This window comes from Dipodomys spectabilis, unplaced genomic scaffold (genome assembly GCF_019054845.1).
Source record: "Dipodomys spectabilis isolate Male_0828 unplaced genomic scaffold, ASM1905484v1 ptg000264l, whole genome shotgun sequence".
Lineage (NCBI taxonomy): Eukaryota > Metazoa > Chordata > Mammalia > Rodentia > Heteromyidae > Dipodomys > Dipodomys spectabilis.
In genome coordinates, this window is record NW_024870941.1 from 9,595,001 (window position 1) to 9,616,588 (window position 21,588).

The following is a 21,588-nucleotide window of genomic DNA, read 5'->3' on the forward strand; positions in this document are numbered from 1 at the left end:
TTCCTGGACGCCCGCTGTCCAGGTGGTGTGCACGCTGGTGGCGGCCTTCCTGCACTTCTTCTTCCTGTCCTCCTTCTGCTGGGTGCTCACCGAGGCCTGGCAGTCCTACATGGCTGTCACCGGCCGCCTCCGGAGCCGGCTCGTCCGCAAGCGCTTCCTCTGCCTGGGCTGGGGTGAGCGGGGGTGGCCAGGGAGAGGGCGGGTGGCAGGGTGGGCGCAGGGTGGCTGCACGCTGAGCACCCCGGCGCCCCCGTCCTTGTCCCCGTCCTGCCGGTGCTTCCTGCCCCTTCCTAGGCCTGCCGGGCACGCGTGGCAGTCAGGCTACTCTGACTGGACAAGCCGTCCAGTGGTGTCTGCCTGTCCTGTTCATGCTTACGCTGAATGAACACAATGCCTGTTTTATGTGGATTTGGCCTTTTCATTTCCTTGATAACCGGGCGTCTCATTCTCCTCATTGTCCCGTCTTTGTCCTCTGCCCAGCTCTGGCACTCGGTGTCCCTGTCTGTCGGGGACATCAAAGGCACAGCCTTTCCCCCCTTGTCCATCGGTGCGGGGGGCGTGGGGAGGGGAGAACTCACAGCCTCCTCTTCCCCCTCCCCCCACAGGTGGAGGTGACAGGGTCAGGGGTAGATTGGGGGTGGGTTGATGTCCCTCCTTCCGGTCCTTCTTCAGGGCTCCCTGCGCTGGTGGTGGCCATCTCCGTGGGATTCACCAAGGCCAAAGGCTACAGCACCATGAACTAGTGAGTTGGGCAGGTGGGGTACAGGACGGCCACATGGCATCCCATGCCTCCTGCAGCCCGCAAGGTGTGTGGGCTGGCCAGGCCTCCCCTGTCTGGCTGGCCGTGTCTGCACTGCTCCCAGGGCCCAGAGGTGAGCCCTTACACCCAGCTGGCCAGCCTCTGCCTAGTCTACAGGTGGGGTAAGATGGTGTGGACCCATCCAACTGGGAGATCGTGGGGGTCGCCCTCCGTATGCAAGCGTGGCGAAGAGGAGGCCCCAGAACAGTCAGACACAGCAGACACCCCAACTCCCAGTACCCTCACTGCAGGGCAGGCATGAGTCCATTCCACAGACAGCAGTTCTGATGCCTGGGCCAGGTCCTGGGGCCTTGAGAGCCAACCAAAGCACTTGGGGCTACCCTAAAGGAGTCTGGGCCTTGTGGTAGAGTGGGAAGACCATGTGCTCAGGATGGGGCTGGGGAGGAACAGAGACCTGTGGAGATGCAGGAGAGGGAGCAGAGTGGGGGCATGGCTAACGCTGCCACGTGGGGGGGGGCGATGGGCCAGGACCCCGGTGGAGACCCCGCAGCACACCAAGTGTCCCCACGGCTGCCAGCGGTCCAGGGAGTCGGAGCGGGGACTGGCGTGCACCAGGCCAGCCAGGGTGTGAGCGCATAGCCTGGAGCTGAGGCTAGGGGACCCCCCGATGCCAGGTCAGGAACCAGTGCGAGCCTCCGAAGGGGAGATGGGGTTCTGAGCGGGCCTGTCCCCAGTGCTGGGCCCGTTCCTCATCTGTAAGTGGAGGCTCCGGAGAACCATGTGCACCACGCGCCCTGCATGTAGGAGGGCAGCTCCCTCCCCGGTCCCAGCCCCTAACCTTCCCACACATCTCTGCCTGGGAACAGCACTGACCTCCAGTCTCCTCCGCAGCTGCTGGCTCTCGCTGGAGGGGGGACTGCTCTATGCCTTCGTGGGACCTGCTGCCGCCGTCGTGCTGGTACTGGCCTGCCTGCCCCCTCCCTCCCCACTCCTGCCCCTCGGCTCGCCTGCCTCTGGGCTGCCCTGGTGGAGACATTGCTTGGGGCCCCACCCCGGGGTGTGGGGTCACAGAGGGGCCTGCTCCCAGCCCCTCTGACCACATGGCAGGCTGCTGGGGTAGGGCGGAGAATTGGCTCTGAATGAGCACAGTTTTCCTAATCATTGAACAGTGCAGGCTTGGTTGGTGATTAGAAATGGGTGAACAATGGGAGCCAAGGGAGAACGCAGCTTAGGTCCAGGTCACAGGCATCCACTCCCAGCCCCCAGTACCCAGGGTGCTGTGGGCGGGAGCTGCTTGTCTCAAGGATGGGAGCCTGCCCAGGGCCACGGACCTCTTCACTGCCTGGCACCGAGCCCAGTTCCCATACCTGCCCCGGGGCGACAAACCAAGGAGCCCCAGGACCGTGGACAGACAGGGAGCCCCAGGACTGCAGACCCAGCTGAGAAGGGTTCTGCTGTAGCTTGCTCCACCGTTATAGTAGGAGCTCAGCACAGGCTGGACTTGGTGGACAAGCGGCCCTGGGCGGCTGCCCTGCAGGATGTGAGTGGAGTCTGAGGCGGTGGACAGAGGCAGTTGGCAGCATCCATGGGGTGGACCCCTGTTCCTTACTCCTCAGAGTTGCCCAGATGGGCGAGGCCAGGACAACCAGCACCTGGCAGTGCCTCTGTGGGGCCTGGTGCCATTTAAGGGTGGAGGCTGGAAGGGATGTGTGGCCAACTAGGTTGGACTCTGTCTGTGCTGGGCCTCACCCCTGCCCCCACGGCGGCCGTCCCTCCAGGATGGGGCTGTGTGGAGCCTGCTGCTGACTGGTAGTGGGGACCAGGACCGCCCACCCTTTCCTCCCTAGCAGTTAGTCAGCCGGGCCACACCCTAGCAGGCAGACCCATGGACATGTATGTGGACTCTGGAGTTCTAGGCGCCCCACCTCGAACCCCAGGGGCCCGGCTGGGGACTAGGGCCGAGCCACCCTTTCTGTAGTGTGAACCCAGGGGCCTGCAGTTCTTTGCCTGGAGGTGAGGAGCAAGCAGATGCCCGGGGAGAGACACTCGGGGTCCCCAGGGTTCAGAGCTGGCTCGTGGGGCACAGCCCCAGCTCCTGTCTTGAGCTGAGGACATCCTTAGCCCTGGGCGGAGTGGCGGAGTCACCTGGGGCTGAGGCAGGGGTGGAGCAGGGGAAAGGTGGGGCAGGGGGGAGGCGTGGCGGGGGGGGAGGCCGGGCAGGGGTGCCACTTGCTGAGGCTCCTCACTGGCCAGCCATGGGTCTTCCTGGTGGCAGCGCTGGAGTGACCTTGGTGCTCTACCAGGCACCGGGGCGTGGCTGCAGCTAGCTGCCGGGCAGCTGGGCACCTGGCCCATGCCCGCCTCTGCCCGGCAGGTGAACATGGTCATCGGGATCCTGGTCTTCAACAAACTCGTGTCCAAAGATGGCATCACGGACAAGAAGCTGAAGGAGCGGGCAGGGTAGGCCCGGGCTGCCCTCGCACCTTGCCACCATGAGCTGGGAAGTCCCAGCCCCCGCCCGCCACGCTGAGCCCTGCGCTGAGCCCCGCCGCTGCAGAGGCCCCGCCACCCCCTCTGACCCTGCAGAGCTGAGGCCTGGGGGACGCAGCCAGGCCCACCTCACGCGCTGCCTCTGCTTCTCTGTCTGTTGTTATGGGGGCGAGGGGGGGGGAGTCTGTGAGATCCCCAGACTAGAGGTGCTGTTGCTCACGGGCTCAGTTTGGCCAGGGGCCCCCTGCTGCCCACCATGGGTTTCTGTGGAGGACAGTCCGAGCAGGGGAGTGGCCCTTGGGCACCAACGGCGTGCCTGGCCAGGAGAACAGAATGGCCCTGGCACCAGTAGGGTTGCAGGAGGCTGGGCGGAAGCCCCACCTCCCTCCAAGCCCTCTTCCTCCCCTGCCCGCTCTGTCTCTGTCCTGCCGCTGGTATCTGCGTGGGGTCCTCCCCTGCCCCCCCTCTGTGCCAGTCTTGCTTGGTGTCTCTGTCTCTGTCTCTTCCTGGCTCCTCCTGCTCTCCCCCGTGAGCAGCGGCAGCAGAACTCCCCCTGGTGCTGCTGGGTTCTGTCCTGGGACCCTGTGCTGCAGGTGTGCGGGAGGTTCCGGGCTCGGAGCTCAGCATCTCTGCGGCGGAGGACCAGCCCTCATTCCCTGTCCTCAATCCTGGTCTGTGAGGCGCAAGATGAGCAGCCTTCTGCGGGCCTTCCTACCACCCACACTGCGGGACCCCCACACACACTGCGGGACACCCCCCCACATGCACCCTACACACACACTGCGGGACCCCCCACACATACACCCTACACACACACACACTGCGGGACCCCCCACACACACACACTGCGGGACCCACACACACACTGCGGGACCCCCACACACACTGCGGGACCCCCACACCCACTGCAGGACACCCCCACATATACACCCTACACACACACTGCGGGACCCCCCACACATACACCCTACACACACACTGCGGGACCCCCACACCCACTGCAGGACACCCCCACATATACACCCTACACACACACTGCGGGACCCCCCACACATACACCCTACACACACACTGCAGGACACCCCCACATATACACCCTACACACACACACACTGCGGGACCCCCCACACATACACCCTACACACACACTGTGGGACCCCCCCACACATACACCCTACACACACACACACTGCGGGACCCCCCACACATACACCCTACACACACACTGCGGGACCCCCCACACACACTGCGGGACCCCACACCCACTGCGGGACCCCACACACCCACTGCAGGACACCCCCACATATACACCCTACGCACACACTGCGGGACACCCCCACATATACACCCTACACACACACACTGCGGGACCCCCCACACCCACTGCGGGACACCCCCAACATGCACCCTACACACACACTGCAGGACCCCCACACCCACTGCGGGACCCCCCACACCCACTGCGGGACACCCACACACACACTGCGGGACCCCCGCACACTGCGAGACCCCCCCACACACACTATGGGACCCCCACACCTACTGCGGGACACCCCCACATATACACCCTACACACACACTGCGGGACCCCCCACACCCACTGCGGGACACCCCCACATATACACCCTACACACACACTGCGGGACCCCACCCACACACTGCGGGACACCCCCACATATACACCCTACACACACACTGCGGGACCCCCCACACCCACTGCGGGACACCCCCACATATACACCCTACACACACACTGCGGGACCCCCCACACCCACTGCGGGACACCCCCACATATACACCCTACACACACACTGCAGGACCCCCCCCACACACTGCGGGACACCCCCACATATACACCCTACACACACACTGCGGGATCCCACCCACACACTGCAGGACCCCCACACACACACTGCAGGCCCCCCACACACACTGCGGGACCCCACACACACACTGCGGGACCCCACACACACACTGCGGGACCCCCACACCCACTGCGGGACCCCACACACACACACTGCGGGACCCCACACACACACACTGCGGGACCCCACACACACACTGCGGGACCCCACACACACACTGCAGGCCCCCCACACACACTGCGGGACCCCCACACACACTGCGGGACCCCCACACACACTGCGGGACCCCACACACACACACTGCGGGACACCCCCACACATACACCCTACACACACACACACTGCGGGACCCCCACACACACACTGCAGGCCCCCCACACACACTGCGGGACCCCACACACACACTGCGGGACCCCCACACCCACTGCGGGACCCCACACATACACCCTACACACACACACACTGCGGGACCCCCCACACACACACTGCGGGACACCCCCACACATACACCCTACACACACACACACTGTGGGACACCCCACACACACACCCTACACACACACACTGCGGGCCCCCCCACACTGCGGGACACCCCCACACATACACCCTACACACACACACACTGTGGGACACCCCCACACATACACCCTACACACATACACACTGCGGGACACCCCCACACATACACCCTACACACATACACACTGCGGGACCCCCCCACACACACACTGTGGGACCCCACACACACACACTGCGGGACACCCCCACACACACTGCGGGACACCTGACCCCCTCCCACACCACTGCGGGACACCTGCCCCCACACACACAGTGCGGGACACCTGCCCCCCTCCCACACCACTGCGGGACACCTGCCCCCACACACACAGTGCGGGACACCTGCCCCCCTCCCACACCACTGCGGGACCTTGGACACACTCCAAAGAGGCCACAGCGCTCCACGTTTGGGACCCACGCCATACAGCCCACAGACTGCAGCCGCTCCAGCCGTCAAGGCCGTGGTGCGCGGAGCACTCCCCAGCCCATCTTTGTGCCCTGCTCTTAGGGTAACCATGGAGACACGGTCTGTTTTCTGTTTCCGTCTTCCAGCTGGGTACACTGAGGTTTAGGAGTGTGACTAGCGGGTGGAGGGTGTGCAGGAGCTCCCCTGTGGACGCTCTGGGCTGGTAGCTACCCTCTCCTGGCACAGACAGGCCCACTGGTCATGCGTACGTGCACCTGGCAGTTGCACCTGCGGGAGGTGCTGCCCAGGTCAGATGAAGGCGGAAGGGCTCCCCTTCTGGTGAGCCCTTCACAGTGCTGGCAGCCGGGCCTGTCCTCATAGGGTGGCCACACAGATAAAGCTGCACAGGACGAAGCGGTGGCATGAGCTTCTTTGGGGGCCTGCTGCTCAGTGTACGTGTGAGAGCCGCAGTCAGCCAGACACCGGCACCTGCAGCTCAGGCTGCCTGCCTTGCCTTCCGGCCCTGGGTCCCCTGTCCAAGTGCGCCCCACACCCTAGACCAGGTCCCTCAGCTGGCCGAGAGCTGCAGCCGCCTAGCTGGTTTTGCTCTTTTCTGTTGCCCTGTTTGCTTTCGCTTCAGCCTTTTGATTTCACTTACAGTCGGCCGCCTGCATGCCCACTCCCGTGTGCTGAGCGTGGAGCCTCCCCATGTCCCACGCCACCTCCCTCCACGCCACCTCCCTCCCACGCCACCAGGAATGCCTCACTAGTGCCCACCCCCCCCACCAGGCAGCCCTGCAAGTCCACACTCTCCAAAGTCAGATTTCTTTGTTTTATGTTTTTTCTTTATTTGCTTTCATTTCTGCCATTCCCCTCAGGGTTGGGGGGCAGCACCCTGTCCTCTGCCCCCGGCTCCTGTCCTCTGAGTGCCAGGCTGAGGGAGGCACGTGACACAAGTGGGGGTGGGCAGGTCTGTGCACTGCACCCCGAGCGCCCTCTCCTGCACTCAACCTACCCAGGGGCAGTGCCCCCAGCAAGTGTGTGTGAGAGGGAGTGCTGGAGCTGAGTGAGCCTGTGTGAGTGCAAGTGTACAGCATGTACACATGACTGGCTGTGTGCAGGTGTGTGCATGTGTGAGCAGTGAGCCTGTGTGAGTGCAAGTGTGCAGCGTGTACACATGACTGGCTGCGTGCAGGTGTGTGCATGTGTGAGCAGTGAGCCTGTGTGAGAGCAAGCATGCAGCATGTGCATGTGACTGCGTGCAGGTGTGTACATGTGTGAGCAGTGAGCCTGTATGAGAGCAAGCATGCAGTGTGTGCACATGACTGTGTGCAGGTGTGTGCATGTGACTGCGTGCAGGTGTGTGCATGTGTGGGCAGTGAGCCTGTGTGAGTGCAACCATGCACTGTGTGCATGTGACTGGCTGCGTGCAGGTGTGTGCATGTGTGAGCAATGAGCCTGTGTGAGTGCAAGCATGCAGTGTGTACACGTGACTGTGTGCAGATGTGTGCATGTGTGGGCAGTGGGCCTGTGTGAGTGCAAGCATGTAGTGTGTGCACCTGACTGCGTGTGGATGTGTGAGCAGTGAGCCTGTGTGAGTACAAGCATGTAGTGTGTGCACCTGGCTGCGTGCAGGTGTGTGAATGTGTGAGCAGTGAGCCTGTGTGAGTACAAGCATGTAGTGTGTGCACCTGACTGCGTGCAGGTGTGGGCAGTGAGCCTGTGTGAGTACAAGCATGTAGTGTGTGCACCTGACTGCGTGCAGGTGTGTGCATGTGTGGGCAGTGAGCCTGTGTGAGTGCAAGCTTGCAGTGTGTGCATGTGACTGGTTGTGTGTAGGTGTGTGCATGTGACTGCGTGCAGGTGTGTGCATGTGTGGGCAGTGAGCCTGTGTGAGAGCAAGCTTGCAATGTGTGCATGTGACTGCATGCAGGTGTGTGCATGTGTGGGCAGTGAGCCTGTGTGAGTGCAACCATGCACTGTGTGCATGTGACTGTGCAGATGTGTGCATGTGTGGGCAGTGAGCCTGTGTGAGAGCAAGCTTGCAATGTGTGTAAATGACTGGCTGCGTGCAGTGTGTGCATGTGTGGGCAGTGAGCCTGTGTGAGTACAAGTATGTAGTGTGTGCACCTGACTGCGTGCAGGTGTGTGCATGTGTGAGCAGTGAGCCTGTGTGAGTACAAGCATGCGGTGTGTGCATGTGACTGGCTGCGTGCAGGTGTGTGCATGTGACTGCATGCAGGTGTGTGCATGTGTGGGCAGTGAGCCTGTGTGAGTGCAAGCTTGCAGTGTGTGCATGTGACTGGCTGTGTGCAGGTGTGTGCATGTGTGGGCAGTGAGCCTGTGTGAATGCAACCATGCACTGTGTGCATGTGACTGGCTGTGTGCAGGTGTGTGCAGGTGTGAGCAGTGAGCCTATGTGATGCAAGCATGCAGTGTGTACACATGAGTGCATGCAGTTGTGTGCATGTGTGAGCAGTGAGCCTGTGTGGGTGCAAGCATGTAGTATGTGCACTTGACTGCGTTCAGGTATGTGCATGTGTGGGCAGTGAGCCTGTGTGAGTACAACCATGCACTGTGTGCACGTGACTGGCTGTGTGCATGTGTGTGCATGTGTGAGCAGTGAGCCTGTGTGAGTGCAAGCATGTAGTATGTGCACCTGACTGTGCAGATGTGTGCATGTGTGGGCAGTGAGCCTGTGTGAGTACAAGCATGCAGTGTGTGCATGTGACTGGCTGTGTGCAGATGTGTGAATGTGTGAGCAGTGAGCCTATGAGTGCAAGCATGCAGTGTATGCATGTGACTGCGTGCAGGTGTGTGCATGTGTGAGCAGTGAGCCTGTGTGAGTACAAGCATGCAGTGTGTGCATGTGACTGGCTGCGTGCAGGTGTGTGCATGTGTGAGCAGTGAGCCTGTGTGAGTACACGCATGCAGTGTGTGCATGTGACTGCGTGCAGGTGTGTGCATGTGTGGTCAGGGGCACAGGTGGGAGACTCGGCATGTGCAGAGTCCACACGTGGAGAGTACATGCATGGAGAGTATTATGAGGACTCAAGTGGGCAAGTGTGAGCATGGGGCATGGGTGTGAGTGATGGTGTGTGCATATGTGTGAGCGTGTGCATGTGGATAAGGCACTGTGTATGTGACTTGCAAATGTTCGAGTCAGAGTAATGGCATCCTGGGCGCTGGCCCCTCCATGCCTGCTCCCCGCTGGGCTTGAGTCCAGGGTTCCCTGTGGGATGTGGGTGTGGGCCCAGCAAGCATTGCAGCTGCTCCATGACCCTCTGCCCCAGGAAGTCAGGGGGCTGGGGGCTGGACCCCCCTGAGCAGGGTGTGTGGAGCTCCTGCACACACACATGAGCAATGCGGGCAGTGACCCGGCCCCACCCCAACCTTCCTTCAGCAGCTCTTGGCTCCTTTCATGTCGGGCTGCTGTGCACCTTTCCAGATCTTTCTGTGCTTGCCTGCACCCCCCACAGCCCCACTGTGGAAGCAGTGCACTCGGGGGAGTCATTGACAGACCCCCACCCCCGGCCGCAGGCCAGCTGCCAGTCTGAAGATGTCAGCCGCACACCCGGCCCCTGTTGGGAGTCAGAAAGACGCAGGGGCAGGCCAGGAGGGAGTGAGGGCCATAGCTCAAAGAACGTCTGCTTCCCAAGTAAAGCAAGGGGGTGTGGGGCCCGCTGACCTGGTGGGGAGGCGGAGGCCGAGAGGGGCGTTGGTCAAAGGTGGTGATGTGTGGGCTTTGTGAGCCCCTGCGCCCACCGCGGCTCTGCAGGCCACTGCCCCACCCACCCAGCCTCAGTGGCAGGGAACCTGCAGGGCTGAGTCTGAGACCCAGGAGGCCTTGGCTGGGCGGAGCCGGGGAGGCAGCGGCAGCTGAGTCGGGTGGGGACACTGCAGCCAAGACCGGCAGCTCACCGGAACAGGGTCACCGGAACAGGACCAAAGCCGGGCTGGCTGGGCTGGGGTCAAGGTGAGGGGACAGCTAGGCAGGCTGTGCTGACCACTGAGGTCAGGAGATGAGGGCAAGCTGGCACCACACCTGCCACCCCAGCTCCTCAAGAGGTGGGGCCAGCGTGGGTGATATCAGACAGAGCTGTTTGTTCCTCCACCTCTTTGGAGGGGATGGAGGGATGACCATGAGAGGAATAAGTGTTGCTGACCCCTGGGGACCGGGCAGGGGCAGGCATGCCCCCCCAGGCATGCTGGGGGTGGTTCTCCAATGAAGGAGGCCTCTGACAGCCATGGTGGTGTTGAGTCAGGACCAGGGCACATTTCCTGAGCACCTGTGCCCACCGTGCCTATCTGGCAGCAGGTGTGTAGCCAGGCGGGGGAAGTGGGGGGCTGCCTGAGGGGTAGGGACACCCAAGGTGGACCCACAGGTGACTGATAGGGCACTGGAGGCCCGGGAAGGGGGTCCCCGGAGAGGAAGAAATGCCTGTCCGCTGTGTTTCTGTCTGTGTTGGCCTCCTCTGACCCCCTGGCTTTGTCCAGCTGTCCCGTCCACTGTCTGTCCTGTCTCCCCTCAGCTTTCTGCCCCTCCCTTTCTCCACATTCCTCGCTCTCCCGCTGTGGCCTGGCCAGCATGCCTCCTCCTTTGGCCATCTTGCCCTGCCACGTGGGACCTGAGCCCTGGAGGCTGGAACTAAGGGGTCTTGGCGCCCCACCCAGCTCCCAGCATCTCGTCCCCTTCCAGTCCACATCCCTGCCCCGTCTTCTAGATAGTCAGGGGCCCGAGTCTCTCCCTGAGAGCCTGCTCCCTGGCCCTGCCAGGGCTCGGGGGGGGGGAGGTCTACCCTCCTGAGCCCCTGAGTCCACGGGCACTGCCGATCTCCGCTGCAGCCCCCAGGTCTGGGATGGAGGGAGGGTCTTGGGAAGGGGGAGGGCAGAGCTGGGCAGGAGGAGCCATGGGGCGGGGGGGGGGGGTGCCCGCAGCTGACGCGCTCCGTCCCCAGGGCCTCCCTGTGGAGCTCCTGCGTGGTACTGCCGCTGCTGGCGCTGACCTGGATGTCTGCTGTGCTGGCGGTCACCGACCGCCGCTCCGCCCTCTTCCAGATCCTCTTCGCCGTCTTCGACTCTCTGGAGGGCTTCGTCATTGTGATGGTGCACTGCATCTTGCGGAGAGAGGTGGGCGCGAGCACCCCACAGGGGCTGGGGGAGGCGGCACTGGCCTCCCGCAGACAAACAGCCGGGTGCATGGTTAGGGCATCTTCCAGCACTCATGGGGCAGACAGCCCCATCTTCATGAGGTTTGTGGAGCAGGAGGCCCAGGGCAGGTGCTTCTGGAAGTTTCTGGAGCTTTCCAGAAAATGTCAATATTGGGTTCTCACCAAACTGTCCCGAAGGCCAGCAGTAATGAGGGAGTTAAGGGGCAGTAATGAGGGAGATGTGTCTGGACCTCAGAGATGGACGCACTGGGGGACTGTGGCTCCCCTAGCAGCCAGTTAGGATGCTGAGGGCAGAGGGGCTTCACTCCCTTTCTTCCTGGAACTTCCTAGAACCCTGCTGTGGGAGTTTTCAGAGGTTCATGGGCAAAACAGCCGGTGGCCTCAGCTGCAGGAGGCAGGGATGTTGGGAGTCCGGCGGCGTCTCCCCGTTCTCCCGTGCTCCCGTCCTCTGCAGGGCCTCTGGAGGAGACCCTCCAGGGTCAGGGAGCTGGGCGCCAGGGTCCGCCCGTGCCGGGGCCCTGCTCCCGCCCCAGGGAGGAAGAGAGCCTGAAGTTCCCGAGGCCCAGCCACACAGTGCCCCTGTGGCAGAGCCCACAGCCCTTCACGTGCTCGGGGGCTGCCGTTGGGGTTGAAAGGTGGGAGCAGGGACAGCCACTGAGCCCACCGGGAGGCAGACTGCAGGCAGGAGGGAGCGGGAGCTCTGAGGCCTCTCCCGCCATCCCAGGAGACACGGTGGCCACAGCCACCTTGGCTCCGCGGCACTCGGCCGTCTCCGCGGCACTGAGCCAGGCCCCGGCAGAGGCTCAGGCTGGCCCCACCGCACTCAGCCGGGCCCAGGCAGTGGCTCAGGCTGGCCCCATCGCACTTTCAGCTGCCTGTCTGTCCAGAGGCCACACTCTTGCCTCTGCGCCCTCCCTGGCCTCCCAAAACAGAACTGGGTAGCCTCCAGAAAAGAACCAGAAACGTCCTAGGGAGAAAAGGGGCTCGGTAACTCCCCTGGAGGGGGCACCTTCCACCCCCAGATAGAGACTGGAGAGAGAGTTCTAGAAGAGCTGGACGGTGGAGTCCATAGGCCCGCAGAGGAGCACAGGAGCAGCAGGTCAGACGGATGACCTTGACAGGGAAGAGTGGCCCCACGGCGGCCTGGCTCCCAGAGTGGGACTTGCGTGCAGAGTCATGGTCAGGAAATCCAGAGGGGGAGGCCGAGAGGCCCCGCATTCCCTGGGAGCTCACTGTGGTCCCTAGCACTGGGCCTGGGGTGACCGCTGCTCCCCTGTCCTTCCTCCTGTGGAGACCCTTCTGGATATCTAGTCTCCGCCTCCTGTTGACAATCCCCATCCTGGCTGAATGGCCGGCCCCAGCCCCTCCCCACGGCCATGTCCCTGGGAAGTGATGTCCCTTAACTGGACATGTCATCCCCAGGGACATGCCAAAGAATGCTGGGGACGCTGGGGTGCAGTTGATCCTGATGGGTTCTCAGGAAAGCCCAGAGTGGCCGCGTCACTGGCCCCTCTCCCCTCCCCTGAGCCATGGGTGGCACTTCTTGTGGCCAGTGTGGGGTGCTGCCCCCTGAAGGGCCCACTGACACCCCCACCCTCCCCAGGTCCAGGACGCTGTGAAGTGCCGCGTGGTGGACCGCCAGGAGGAAGGCAACGGGGACTCAGGTGGCTCCTTCCAGAACGGCCATGCCCAGCTCATGGTAGGACTGGGGGCTGGGGAGTGTAGGCACCCTGCTGCCTGGTGGGGCCTCCACATTCTCCCTGAGCCTGGATTAGACCTGGTTTACAGTTACGGAAACTGAGGCTTGCCAAGGTGAAACCCCTGGGCCAGGTGTAGGGCTGGTGTGGGCCGAGATGGTGAGTGTGGGCGGGGCCGTGCCTGCGCCCGGCTGCACGGGCCTCCCACCCCGGGCCTCACCCCAGGTCACCCTGGCACCGGGCTCCTGTGTGACTTGCCACATCCTGCCCAGTGGCCCTGGGCCCTGCAGTCCAGACAGTCCACTCACCAGACCTTCCCCACCCCTCGCTAGAGGGCTGCTTCCACCCTGGTTCACATGCCTGGAGGCTCAGGAGGGGCGCGGGTCCTCCCCCACCCCCAGCCTTGTCCTAGCTCTGCCCTGAGGAGTGGCCTCAGGCCCTTCCCTGGACCTCAGCATCTCTGTCTAGAAGGAAACAGGTATTGGGGTATGGGATACTCTTGAGCACACAGCTTCCCTGTCGCTGACATTTCTCCAGCCTAACTTCTGACCTCAGGGAAGACTATGTTGATCTTCCAGACAGCTTGACTCCTGCCTTTGCAGGGAAGGACCCTGGGTGAGGCGCTAGGTCTCTAGATGGGCTCACAGTGTGGGGAGCACTGCTGCTCCCCACCTTTGCCTGTCCCCACTCTCCACTGCTGTCCCAAGCTGTGGTGGGGACCAGGGCTCTGCCTGAGCTCTCTCTGCAACCAGCAGCCCTGCTCAGCCAGATGGCTGGACGCCAGCCACTCCACGGGCCTCAGAGGACATGTGTGTGTTCACACAAACACATGCAATTCACTCATGCATGCAAATATACATAAACAGGAGCTTGCACATGTGTAAGCCACAGCACATGCCTCACAATTCACGTCACACATGCAGACACCTGTGATGGCACAGGTACACACGTACACCATGAACCTGCAGACGTTCACTGTGAAGGTGTGGATACACATGCATACTGTGAATGTGCAGACTCCCATGAAGGCATGGGTGCACACACACACACACTTCGAACATGCAGACACTCACCTGTGAAGGCACAGATACACATGCACACACACCATGAACACACACTATGAACATGCACTCACCTTTGAAGGTGCAGTATACACGCACACACACCATGAACATGCAGACACCCGGGTACACATGCACACCGTCAAAGGCCACGGGGAGTCACGCCCCACACGTCCAGCACATGCAAGCTCTCAAGAGCTTGTGTGAATGCGTGGGGGTATGGCCTCGTGAGTGGGCTGTAGACACGCATGTGCACGCTCACAAGCACTTGTGTGAATGCAGAAGTGTGGCCTGCTGGTGGGCGATGGACCTGCACATGCACGCCATGGACATGCATGTGCACACGTGAGCACTCGTGTGAGTGCAGGGGCACAGCTCGTGGGCAGGCGTGGATGTGCACATGTACACACAGGAGCACCCATGTGAATGCAGGGGCCTCCTGGCAGGCTGTGAACACACACATGCAAGCTCATGAGCATTTGTGTGAATGCAAGGGTGTGGCCTCCTGGTGGGCCATGGATATGCACGTGCATGTTCACAAGTGTTCATATGAACGCGGAGCTGTGGCTTCCTGGTGGGCATTTGTGTAAATGCGGGGGCAGGGCCTCCTGTGTGTGCCACGGACACACACACACACGCACGCACGCTTGCAAGTACTTGTGTGAATGCGGGGGCAGGGCCTCCTGGGTGTGCCACGGACACACACGCGCACGCTCGTGAGCACTGGTGTGAATGCAGGGTATGGCCTTCTGGCAGGCTGTGGACACACACGCACACTTGTGAGCACTCGTGTGAATGCGGGGTGTGGCCTCCTGGCAGGCTGTGGACACACGCACGCTTGTGAGCACTCGTGTGAATGCGGGGTGTGGCCTCCTGGCAGGCTGTGGACACACGCACGCTTGTGAGCACTCGTGTGAGTGCGGGATGTGGCCTCCTGGCAGGCTGTGGACACACGCACGCTTGTGAGCACTCGTGTGAATGCGGGGTGTGGCCTCCTGGCAGGCTGTGGACACACACGCACACTTGTGAGCACTCGTGTGAATGCGGGGTGTGGCCTCCTGGCAGGCCATAAACGTGGACCGGCCTTCTTGGGGGCACAGCACAGTGCACACCCGCATGGACTGCCTCGCAGTTGTGAGCAGGCACGCAGGTGCACGCACAGGAGGTGTGGCTGTGGCTCCGCGGTGGCACGCAGGTGCACGCACAGGAGGTGTGGCTGTGGCTCCGTGGTGGCACGCAGGTGCACGCACAGGAGGTGTGGCTGTGGCTCCGTGGTGGCACGCAGGTGCACGCACAAGTGTGGCTGTGGCTCTATGGTGGCACGCAGGTGCACACACAGGTGTGGCTGTGGCTCTGCGGTGGCACGCAGGTGCACGCACAGGTGTGGCTGTGGCTCCGTGGTGGCACGCAGGTGCACGCACAGGTGTGGCTGTGGCTCCGTGGTGGCACGCAGGTGCACGCACAGGAGGTGTGGCTGTGGCTCCGTGGTGGCACGCAGGTGCACGCACAGGTGTGGCTGTGGCTCTGTGGTGGCACGCAGGTGCACGCACAGGTGTGGCTGTGGCTCCGTGGTGGCACGCAGGTGCACGCACAGGTGTGGCTGTGGCTCCGTGGTGGCACGCAGGTGCACGCACAGGTGTGGCTGTGGCTCTGCGGTGGCACGCAGGTGCACGCACAGGTGTGGCTGTGGCTCTGCGGTGGCACGCAGGTGCACGCACAGGTGTGGCTGTGGCTCTGTGGTGGCACGCAGGTGCACGCACAGGTGTGGCTGTGGCTCCGTGGTGGCACGCAGGTGCACGCACAGGAGGTGTGGCTGTGGCTCTGCGGTGGCAGCTCCTGGCTGGGCCCTGCACTCACCCTTCCCGCTGTCTCTGTCTTGCAGACTGACTTTGAGAAGGACGTGGATCTGGCCTGTAGATCAGGTGAGCGCCTGACAGGTGAGAGCGCAGGGTGGCCAAGCCGGCTCACCTGCTTCCTTCTCTTTACCGCGCGGTCATGTGTCTGTCATCTGTCCCATCCGTGGCTGTCTGTCATGTGGGCCAAGCCAGGGCCCCGGCTGGGCCTGGTCCCGACCGAGGCTGCAGGAGGTCTGTGCGCTCCTAGGGGCCAGTGTAGCCCTGCCCTCCACCACTCTCCCCTCCTGCCCTCTCCTCTCTACCCTCCTGGTCTGCCCCCTCTGTCCTCCTGCCCTCCCTTGCCCCTCCTCATGGGGGGAGGCAGGCAAGCTATGCAAGAGACCCCCTCCACCCCCCAGCAGCACCTGCCTCCTGTCTGTCGCACACCCATGCTCGTGTCAGCTCCATTTCTTCGCTGTTGGTCTGAGTGTGGGGAAGGGGCAGGCTTTCAGGCGGGAGAGGCAGCAGTGGGCGCTGCAGGAAGGCAGAGGACAGGACTGGTTACTGGGCTCCTAGGCTAGTGCTGAGCTAACAAAAGGACTCAGCTGCAGGATCAGGGAACGCTCAGGAGACAGCCACGTGTTGCATGGAAGCTCCCTGGCATGTCTGTCGGTCAGGTACTGAAGGGTCTCCTCCTCAGAGGCAGCACGGGGTAGGGCTGGAGCAGCTCCAGGCAGAGGTCTGCGATGCTCTGGTGGTCCCAGAAGGCCTCCTGGGGGAGTGGCCTCGGAGCGGGCAGAGACTCTTCCCTCCGGTGTCCAGTGACCCAGCCCTACGGTCTCCCAGGGGTCCCCATGGCTCAGGGCCAGCAGGCCCTGCCTATGTGCCAATGGAGCGGCAGGCGCAGAGCGGCAGCTGTGCTGTGGTTACCTGTGCAGGCCCAAGCCCCGCGTGGGGGGCGAGGGATGGGCTGGGAGGAGTAGGACAGCGGCACCACACCCAGCCACAGCTGCTGCTCACGGGACAAGCAGAGACGGGAGGCCGCAGGCCTTGGGTGCGGATGACCCACCTCTCAGCGCGCCCTAGCGCCAGGTGTCTGGGATGACCCTGGCCCCCAGGAAGGGGCCCCCAGGAAGATGGCTGTAGGGAGGGGCAGGCAGAGGCCAGGGTTGCCATCCTGAGGGTGGGGAAGAAGAGGAGCTCCCGAGCAGCGGGAAGGGCCCACGGGCAGGCGAGTGGCCCTGCCCCGGGCAGCGAGGAGGTGGTGGGCAACCAAGGTCAGCTGCTAACACCATGAAGGGAGCTAGGGCTCAGGGCTGGTGCCGGGTGTGGTTTGGGAGCCAGGCTGAGCCAGCAGGGGTGGACCACAGGGCCAGGAGACTGGGAGGAGCTGCTTGGAAAGAAGTGGAGTCATAGAGGGAAGGAAGTACACAGAGTGCCAGCCTGGGCACCCGGGACGTGGGCAGCTTCAGTGCTCGGCCGGCCAGGGGGGGCCCGATTGACTGACAAGAAGCAGATGTCAGGTGGTTGGAGGAGTCAGGTCAGAGGTCAGGTAGTCTGAGAAAGTGGACTGCCTGAGGCCTGGGAGAGGAGCCTCTTCTGGGTCTAGGTTGCCTCAGGGCCGTGGACGGGGCCCAGGCTCCTGGATGGCCAGAGCGGCCTGCCAGAGGTGCAGGGCCCGAGTGCCGCTGGGGGCTGGTCTGGGCTCGGTGCCAAGCTCCAAGTCCCCTGACGGCTGTGCACCTGGGGCCCGGCACCCCCTCTTCCCGGGCTCCCCGCTCCTTGCTGTGAGAGTCCGGCCTGCGGTTCTGGTAGGAGTCACCCTCCCCACCGGCAGAGGCCAGCAGAGGAGCACCTCACCGGCCAGACCTGTTGGGAAGACAAAGGACGCAGGACCGGGGGCAGGGCGGGCGCCAGGGTGGGGCGTCCGGTGGGGAGCCGGAGCGGCAGCCGCGCCCTGACCCCGCTGCCCGTGCCTGCCACCCTCAGTGCTGAACAAGGACATCGCCGCCTGCCGCACGGCCACCATCACGGGCACGCTCAAGCGGCCGTCGCTGCCCGAGGAGGAGAAGCTGAAGCTGGCCAAGGGGCCGCCCCCCACCTTCAACAGCCTGCCGGCCAACGTGTCCAAGCTGCACCTGCACGGCTCTCCCCGCTACCCCGGCGGGCCGCTGCCCGACTTCCCCAACCACTCGCTGACCCTCAAGAAAGACAAGGCACCCAAGTCCTCCTTCATCGGTGACGGGGACATCTTCAAGAAGCTGGACTCAGAGCTGAGCCGGGCCCAGGAGAAGGCTCTGGACACGAGCTACGTGATCCTGCCCACGGCCACAGCCACGCTGCGGCCCAAGCCCAAGGAGGAGCCCAAGTATAGCATCAACATCGACCAGATGCCCCAGACACGGCTCATCCACCTGAGCATGGCGCCCGACGCCAGCTTCCCCACCCGCAGCCCGCCCTCGCGGGAGCCGCCGGGCAACGGGCCCCCCGAAGTGCCCCCCGTCCAGCCCCCGCCGCCCCCACCCCCGCCGCCCCCGCCGCCCCAGCAGCCCCTGCCCCCACCTCCCACCCTGGAGCCAGCACCTTCCAGCCTGGGGGACACAGGAGAGCCGGCCGTCCACCCAGGACCCAGCTCTGTGGCTGGGACCAAGAATGAGAACGTTGCCACATTGTCCGTGAGCTCCCTGGAGGTGAGGGGGGCTGGGACAGGGCCCGTATGAGGGGCCAGGCCACCCCTGGGTGTGGTGGGCCTGAGGGTCAGGGTGACGAGGGCGGCAGGCAGCCAGCACCAGGGCGGCTGGTGCTCTGTGGCCTTGGCCTGTGGCTGAAGCTGCCCCGTTGCCCCGTTGGATGCCCGGCAGGGCAGTGCGTCTCTGCTTACATCCACCAGAGCTCCTGATCGCCAGCCCACAGGACACGGGACCCAGGCGGAGGCGAGGCACAGCCTCGGGCCCTGCCCTGGCTCAGGACAGGCTCTGCTGCCCAGCTCCCGGCTTCTGGCGGTGCAGCCCTGGCCCAGGCTCATTGCTGGCTGGGCTCTGCCACGTGGCCCCAAGCATAAGCCCTTGCCTATTGGGTGGCATGCTCTGAGCTGGTGGGGCTGGACGTCCTTGCCTGGCCTGTGTGCTGGCCATGGCATGTGGTATACAGACCGAGGGGCCAGCTTGAGGTAACAGGTCCTAGATGTGGGAGAGGCAGTCCCCTGGAACAGGGCCTCGGCCTGCACTAGATGTGGGAGAGGAGGTGCCCTGGGGAGGGGGGGCATCGGCCCATCCCAGGGCAGAAGGGCACTGTTGGGGAGAGGCCCTGGGCCTGTCACCACCAGCTGTTTCCCGCTGGCCCCAGCAGTCTCATGGTTACAGGGAAAGGGCAGCCGGCTCCTCTGGGTGGGTTTCAGTCCCATGGCCAGTTCTCCGCGTGCTCAGACAGGTGTTTTGGGGAACCGTTACCTACAACACAGACCCTTCTCTCCACAGAGGCGCAAGTCGCGGTATGCAGAGCTGGACTTTGAGGTGGGTGCTGCCCTTCCCACACACACATGTGGGGCCACTCTGAACCCCTCAGCTGGCGGCTCCGGCCAGCCCCTGGGCAGGGATGGGGAGGAGCCGGCCCCTGGGCAGGGACGGGGAGGGGCCGGCCCCTGGGCAGGGACGGGGAGGGGCCGGCCCCTGGGCAGGGAGGGGGGGAGGCCCCTGGGCAGGGAGGAGGGGAGGCCCCTGGGCAGGGAGGGGGGGAGCCGGCCCCTGGGCAGGGACGGGGAGGGGCCGGCCCCTGGGCAGGGACGGGGAGGGGCCGGCCCCTGGGCAGGGATGGGGGGGAGGCCCCTGGGCAGGGAAGGGGGGAGGCCCCTGGGCAGGGAGGGGGGGAGGCCCCTGGGCAGGGAGGGGGGGAGCCGGCCCCTGGGCAGGGATGGGGGGGAGGCCCCTGGGCAGGGAGGGGGGGAGGCCCCTGGGCAGGGAGGGGGGGAGGCCCCTGGGCAGGGAGGGGGGGAGGCCCAGGCAGCCTCAGGCAGGGCAGAGTGGGGTGGGCTGGGCCCTCGTCTCAGGTCGCTGTCCCCTCCACAGAAAATCATGCACACACGCAAAAGGCACCAGGACCTGTTCCAGGACCTGAATCGCAAGCTGCAGCACGCGGCCGAGAAGGACAAGGAGGCCCTGGGCCAGGAGGGCAAGGTCTGCGGCGGGCGGAGGGTGCCCGTGGGAGCCCCTTCCCCGCCCTCTGGGTCACTCACCCATCCCCTTGCTTGGGCTGGGCGGGGCTCAGGGTGGGCAGCCGCCCCTCCCCGGAGCCCGGGTCACTGACTCCACCCACAGCTCTCTTGCTGAGCCCTCCTTTCCTCTCCTCACCCTGCCTCACCCGCGCCACCGCAGCCAGACAAGCAGCAGACACCCAACAAGCGGGCCTGGGAGAGCCTCCGGAAGCCGCACAGCACGCCGGCCTGGGTGAAGAAGGAGCTGGAGCCCCTGCCCCCATCGCCGCTGGAGCTGCGCAGCGTGGAGTGGGAGAAGGCCGGCGCCACCATCCCACTGGTGGGCCAGGACATCATCGACCTCCAGACCGAGGTCTGAGCGGGCAGGCGCGGCCCCGCGCCGGGCCCGGAGGGATGCTGCTCTGCCCGCACCAGCCACAGACGGGCGAGACCCACTCACCGTGGCAGCCAGGCCCGGGCCCGGAGTCCGGCAGGCGAAGGGCCGGCCGTGCTGGGACCAGCGCCAGAAGCAGGACAGGAGGCGGCCCGGCCCGGCCGGCACAGGGTTCCAGAGGCAGGAAGGTGCCTCAGACTCTGCCCTCCTTGGGCGAGCCCCAGCGGACGGCGGGCGGGCGGCGGTGGACACGGGCAGGCCTGGTGTGGCCAGCCCTCCTAGGATGCCTGCCTCGGGCACCGCTGCAGGGGACTGCCTGTGGCCTGCCAGCCTGGCTCCGTTTTTTAGATACCCCTCACCCCTTGGGAAGCAGCCAGACCCCCCCTCCCTTCCAGGGCCCTGGGCCCCTGCCAGGCCTCGGGGGGAGACCCCAGCCCCGGCCCAGGCCCCAGGGGCAGGACGAAGCCTGCTCCGGGAAGAAGCGGGGTGGGGAATCTATTTTTTCTCTCCTTTTCTTTTCTTCAATAAAAAGAACTAAAAACCCAGCCCTCCCTGTGTGCGGCCTTCCTCTGCCCCAAGGCAAAGGGACCCTCTCCTGCCCGCTCAGGCCTGCCATCCTGTGCCCCGTCCCCAGGGCTGGTGCCCCTGCCTTCCTTCCTCCATCCTCAGCAGGGGGGCAGCATGTGCTCCAAGCACCCTGGGAGAAAAACAAAAACAAAACCTGAAATGCTCAAAGGAAATGCAGGGAGAGTGAGCGGCTTTTGGTGCTTTCCTCCATATCCCCAGCAGGGGGCAGCCTAAGCCTCTCAGCCTGACTGGGTGAGCCGTGAGCTTAGAGCCCGGAGGCTGATGGGCTGATGCCCATGAAGTCTGTGCATGTGTGCACAAGTATGTGTGTGTGTGTGTGTGTGCATGCACATGCGTGCATGTGCCTTGCACACCTGTATGTGTGTGCACACGCGTGTGTGTGACCGTGTCACCCTGTCTCCACCCTGAGGTACCTGGGACTACAGATCTGGGCCTCCATGGGCAGAGGGCAGACCCTGTCAGGCTCTGCACACCAGCTTGAGCTGGATCCTGATTTCAGAAGCCCCAAGGAGAGAGGTGTGCAGAGCAGGCCGTGCAGAGTCCCCCACACCCAAGCACGTCATCCAAAACCAAA

At 64.0% G+C, this 21,588-nt stretch overlaps 1 protein-coding gene across 2 annotated transcripts in view; it reads left to right on the forward strand.

The window, feature by feature from the left end:
- Positions 1 to 20,971, forward strand: part of Adgrb1 (adhesion G protein-coupled receptor B1) — a 91,569-nt gene extending 70,598 nt beyond the window's left edge. For both annotated transcript variants that reach the window (XM_042700002.1, XM_042700003.1), the window contains 11 exons: positions 23 to 173; positions 673 to 742; positions 1,652 to 1,718; positions 3,135 to 3,220; positions 11,038 to 11,209; positions 12,854 to 12,949; positions 15,891 to 15,945; positions 17,833 to 18,533; positions 19,320 to 19,355; positions 19,908 to 20,015; positions 20,214 to 20,971. In XM_042700002.1, coding sequence (XP_042555936.1) covers positions 23 to 173; positions 673 to 742; positions 1,652 to 1,718; positions 3,135 to 3,220; positions 11,038 to 11,209; positions 12,854 to 12,949; positions 15,891 to 15,945; positions 17,833 to 18,533; positions 19,320 to 19,355; positions 19,908 to 20,015; positions 20,214 to 20,411 — 1,740 coding nt within the window. In that variant the 3' untranslated portion in view covers positions 20,412 to 20,971. The remainder of the gene's footprint in view (positions 1 to 22; positions 174 to 672; positions 743 to 1,651; positions 1,719 to 3,134; positions 3,221 to 11,037; positions 11,210 to 12,853; positions 12,950 to 15,890; positions 15,946 to 17,832; positions 18,534 to 19,319; positions 19,356 to 19,907; positions 20,016 to 20,213) is intronic.
- Positions 20,972 to 21,588: the final 617 nt, after the last annotated feature.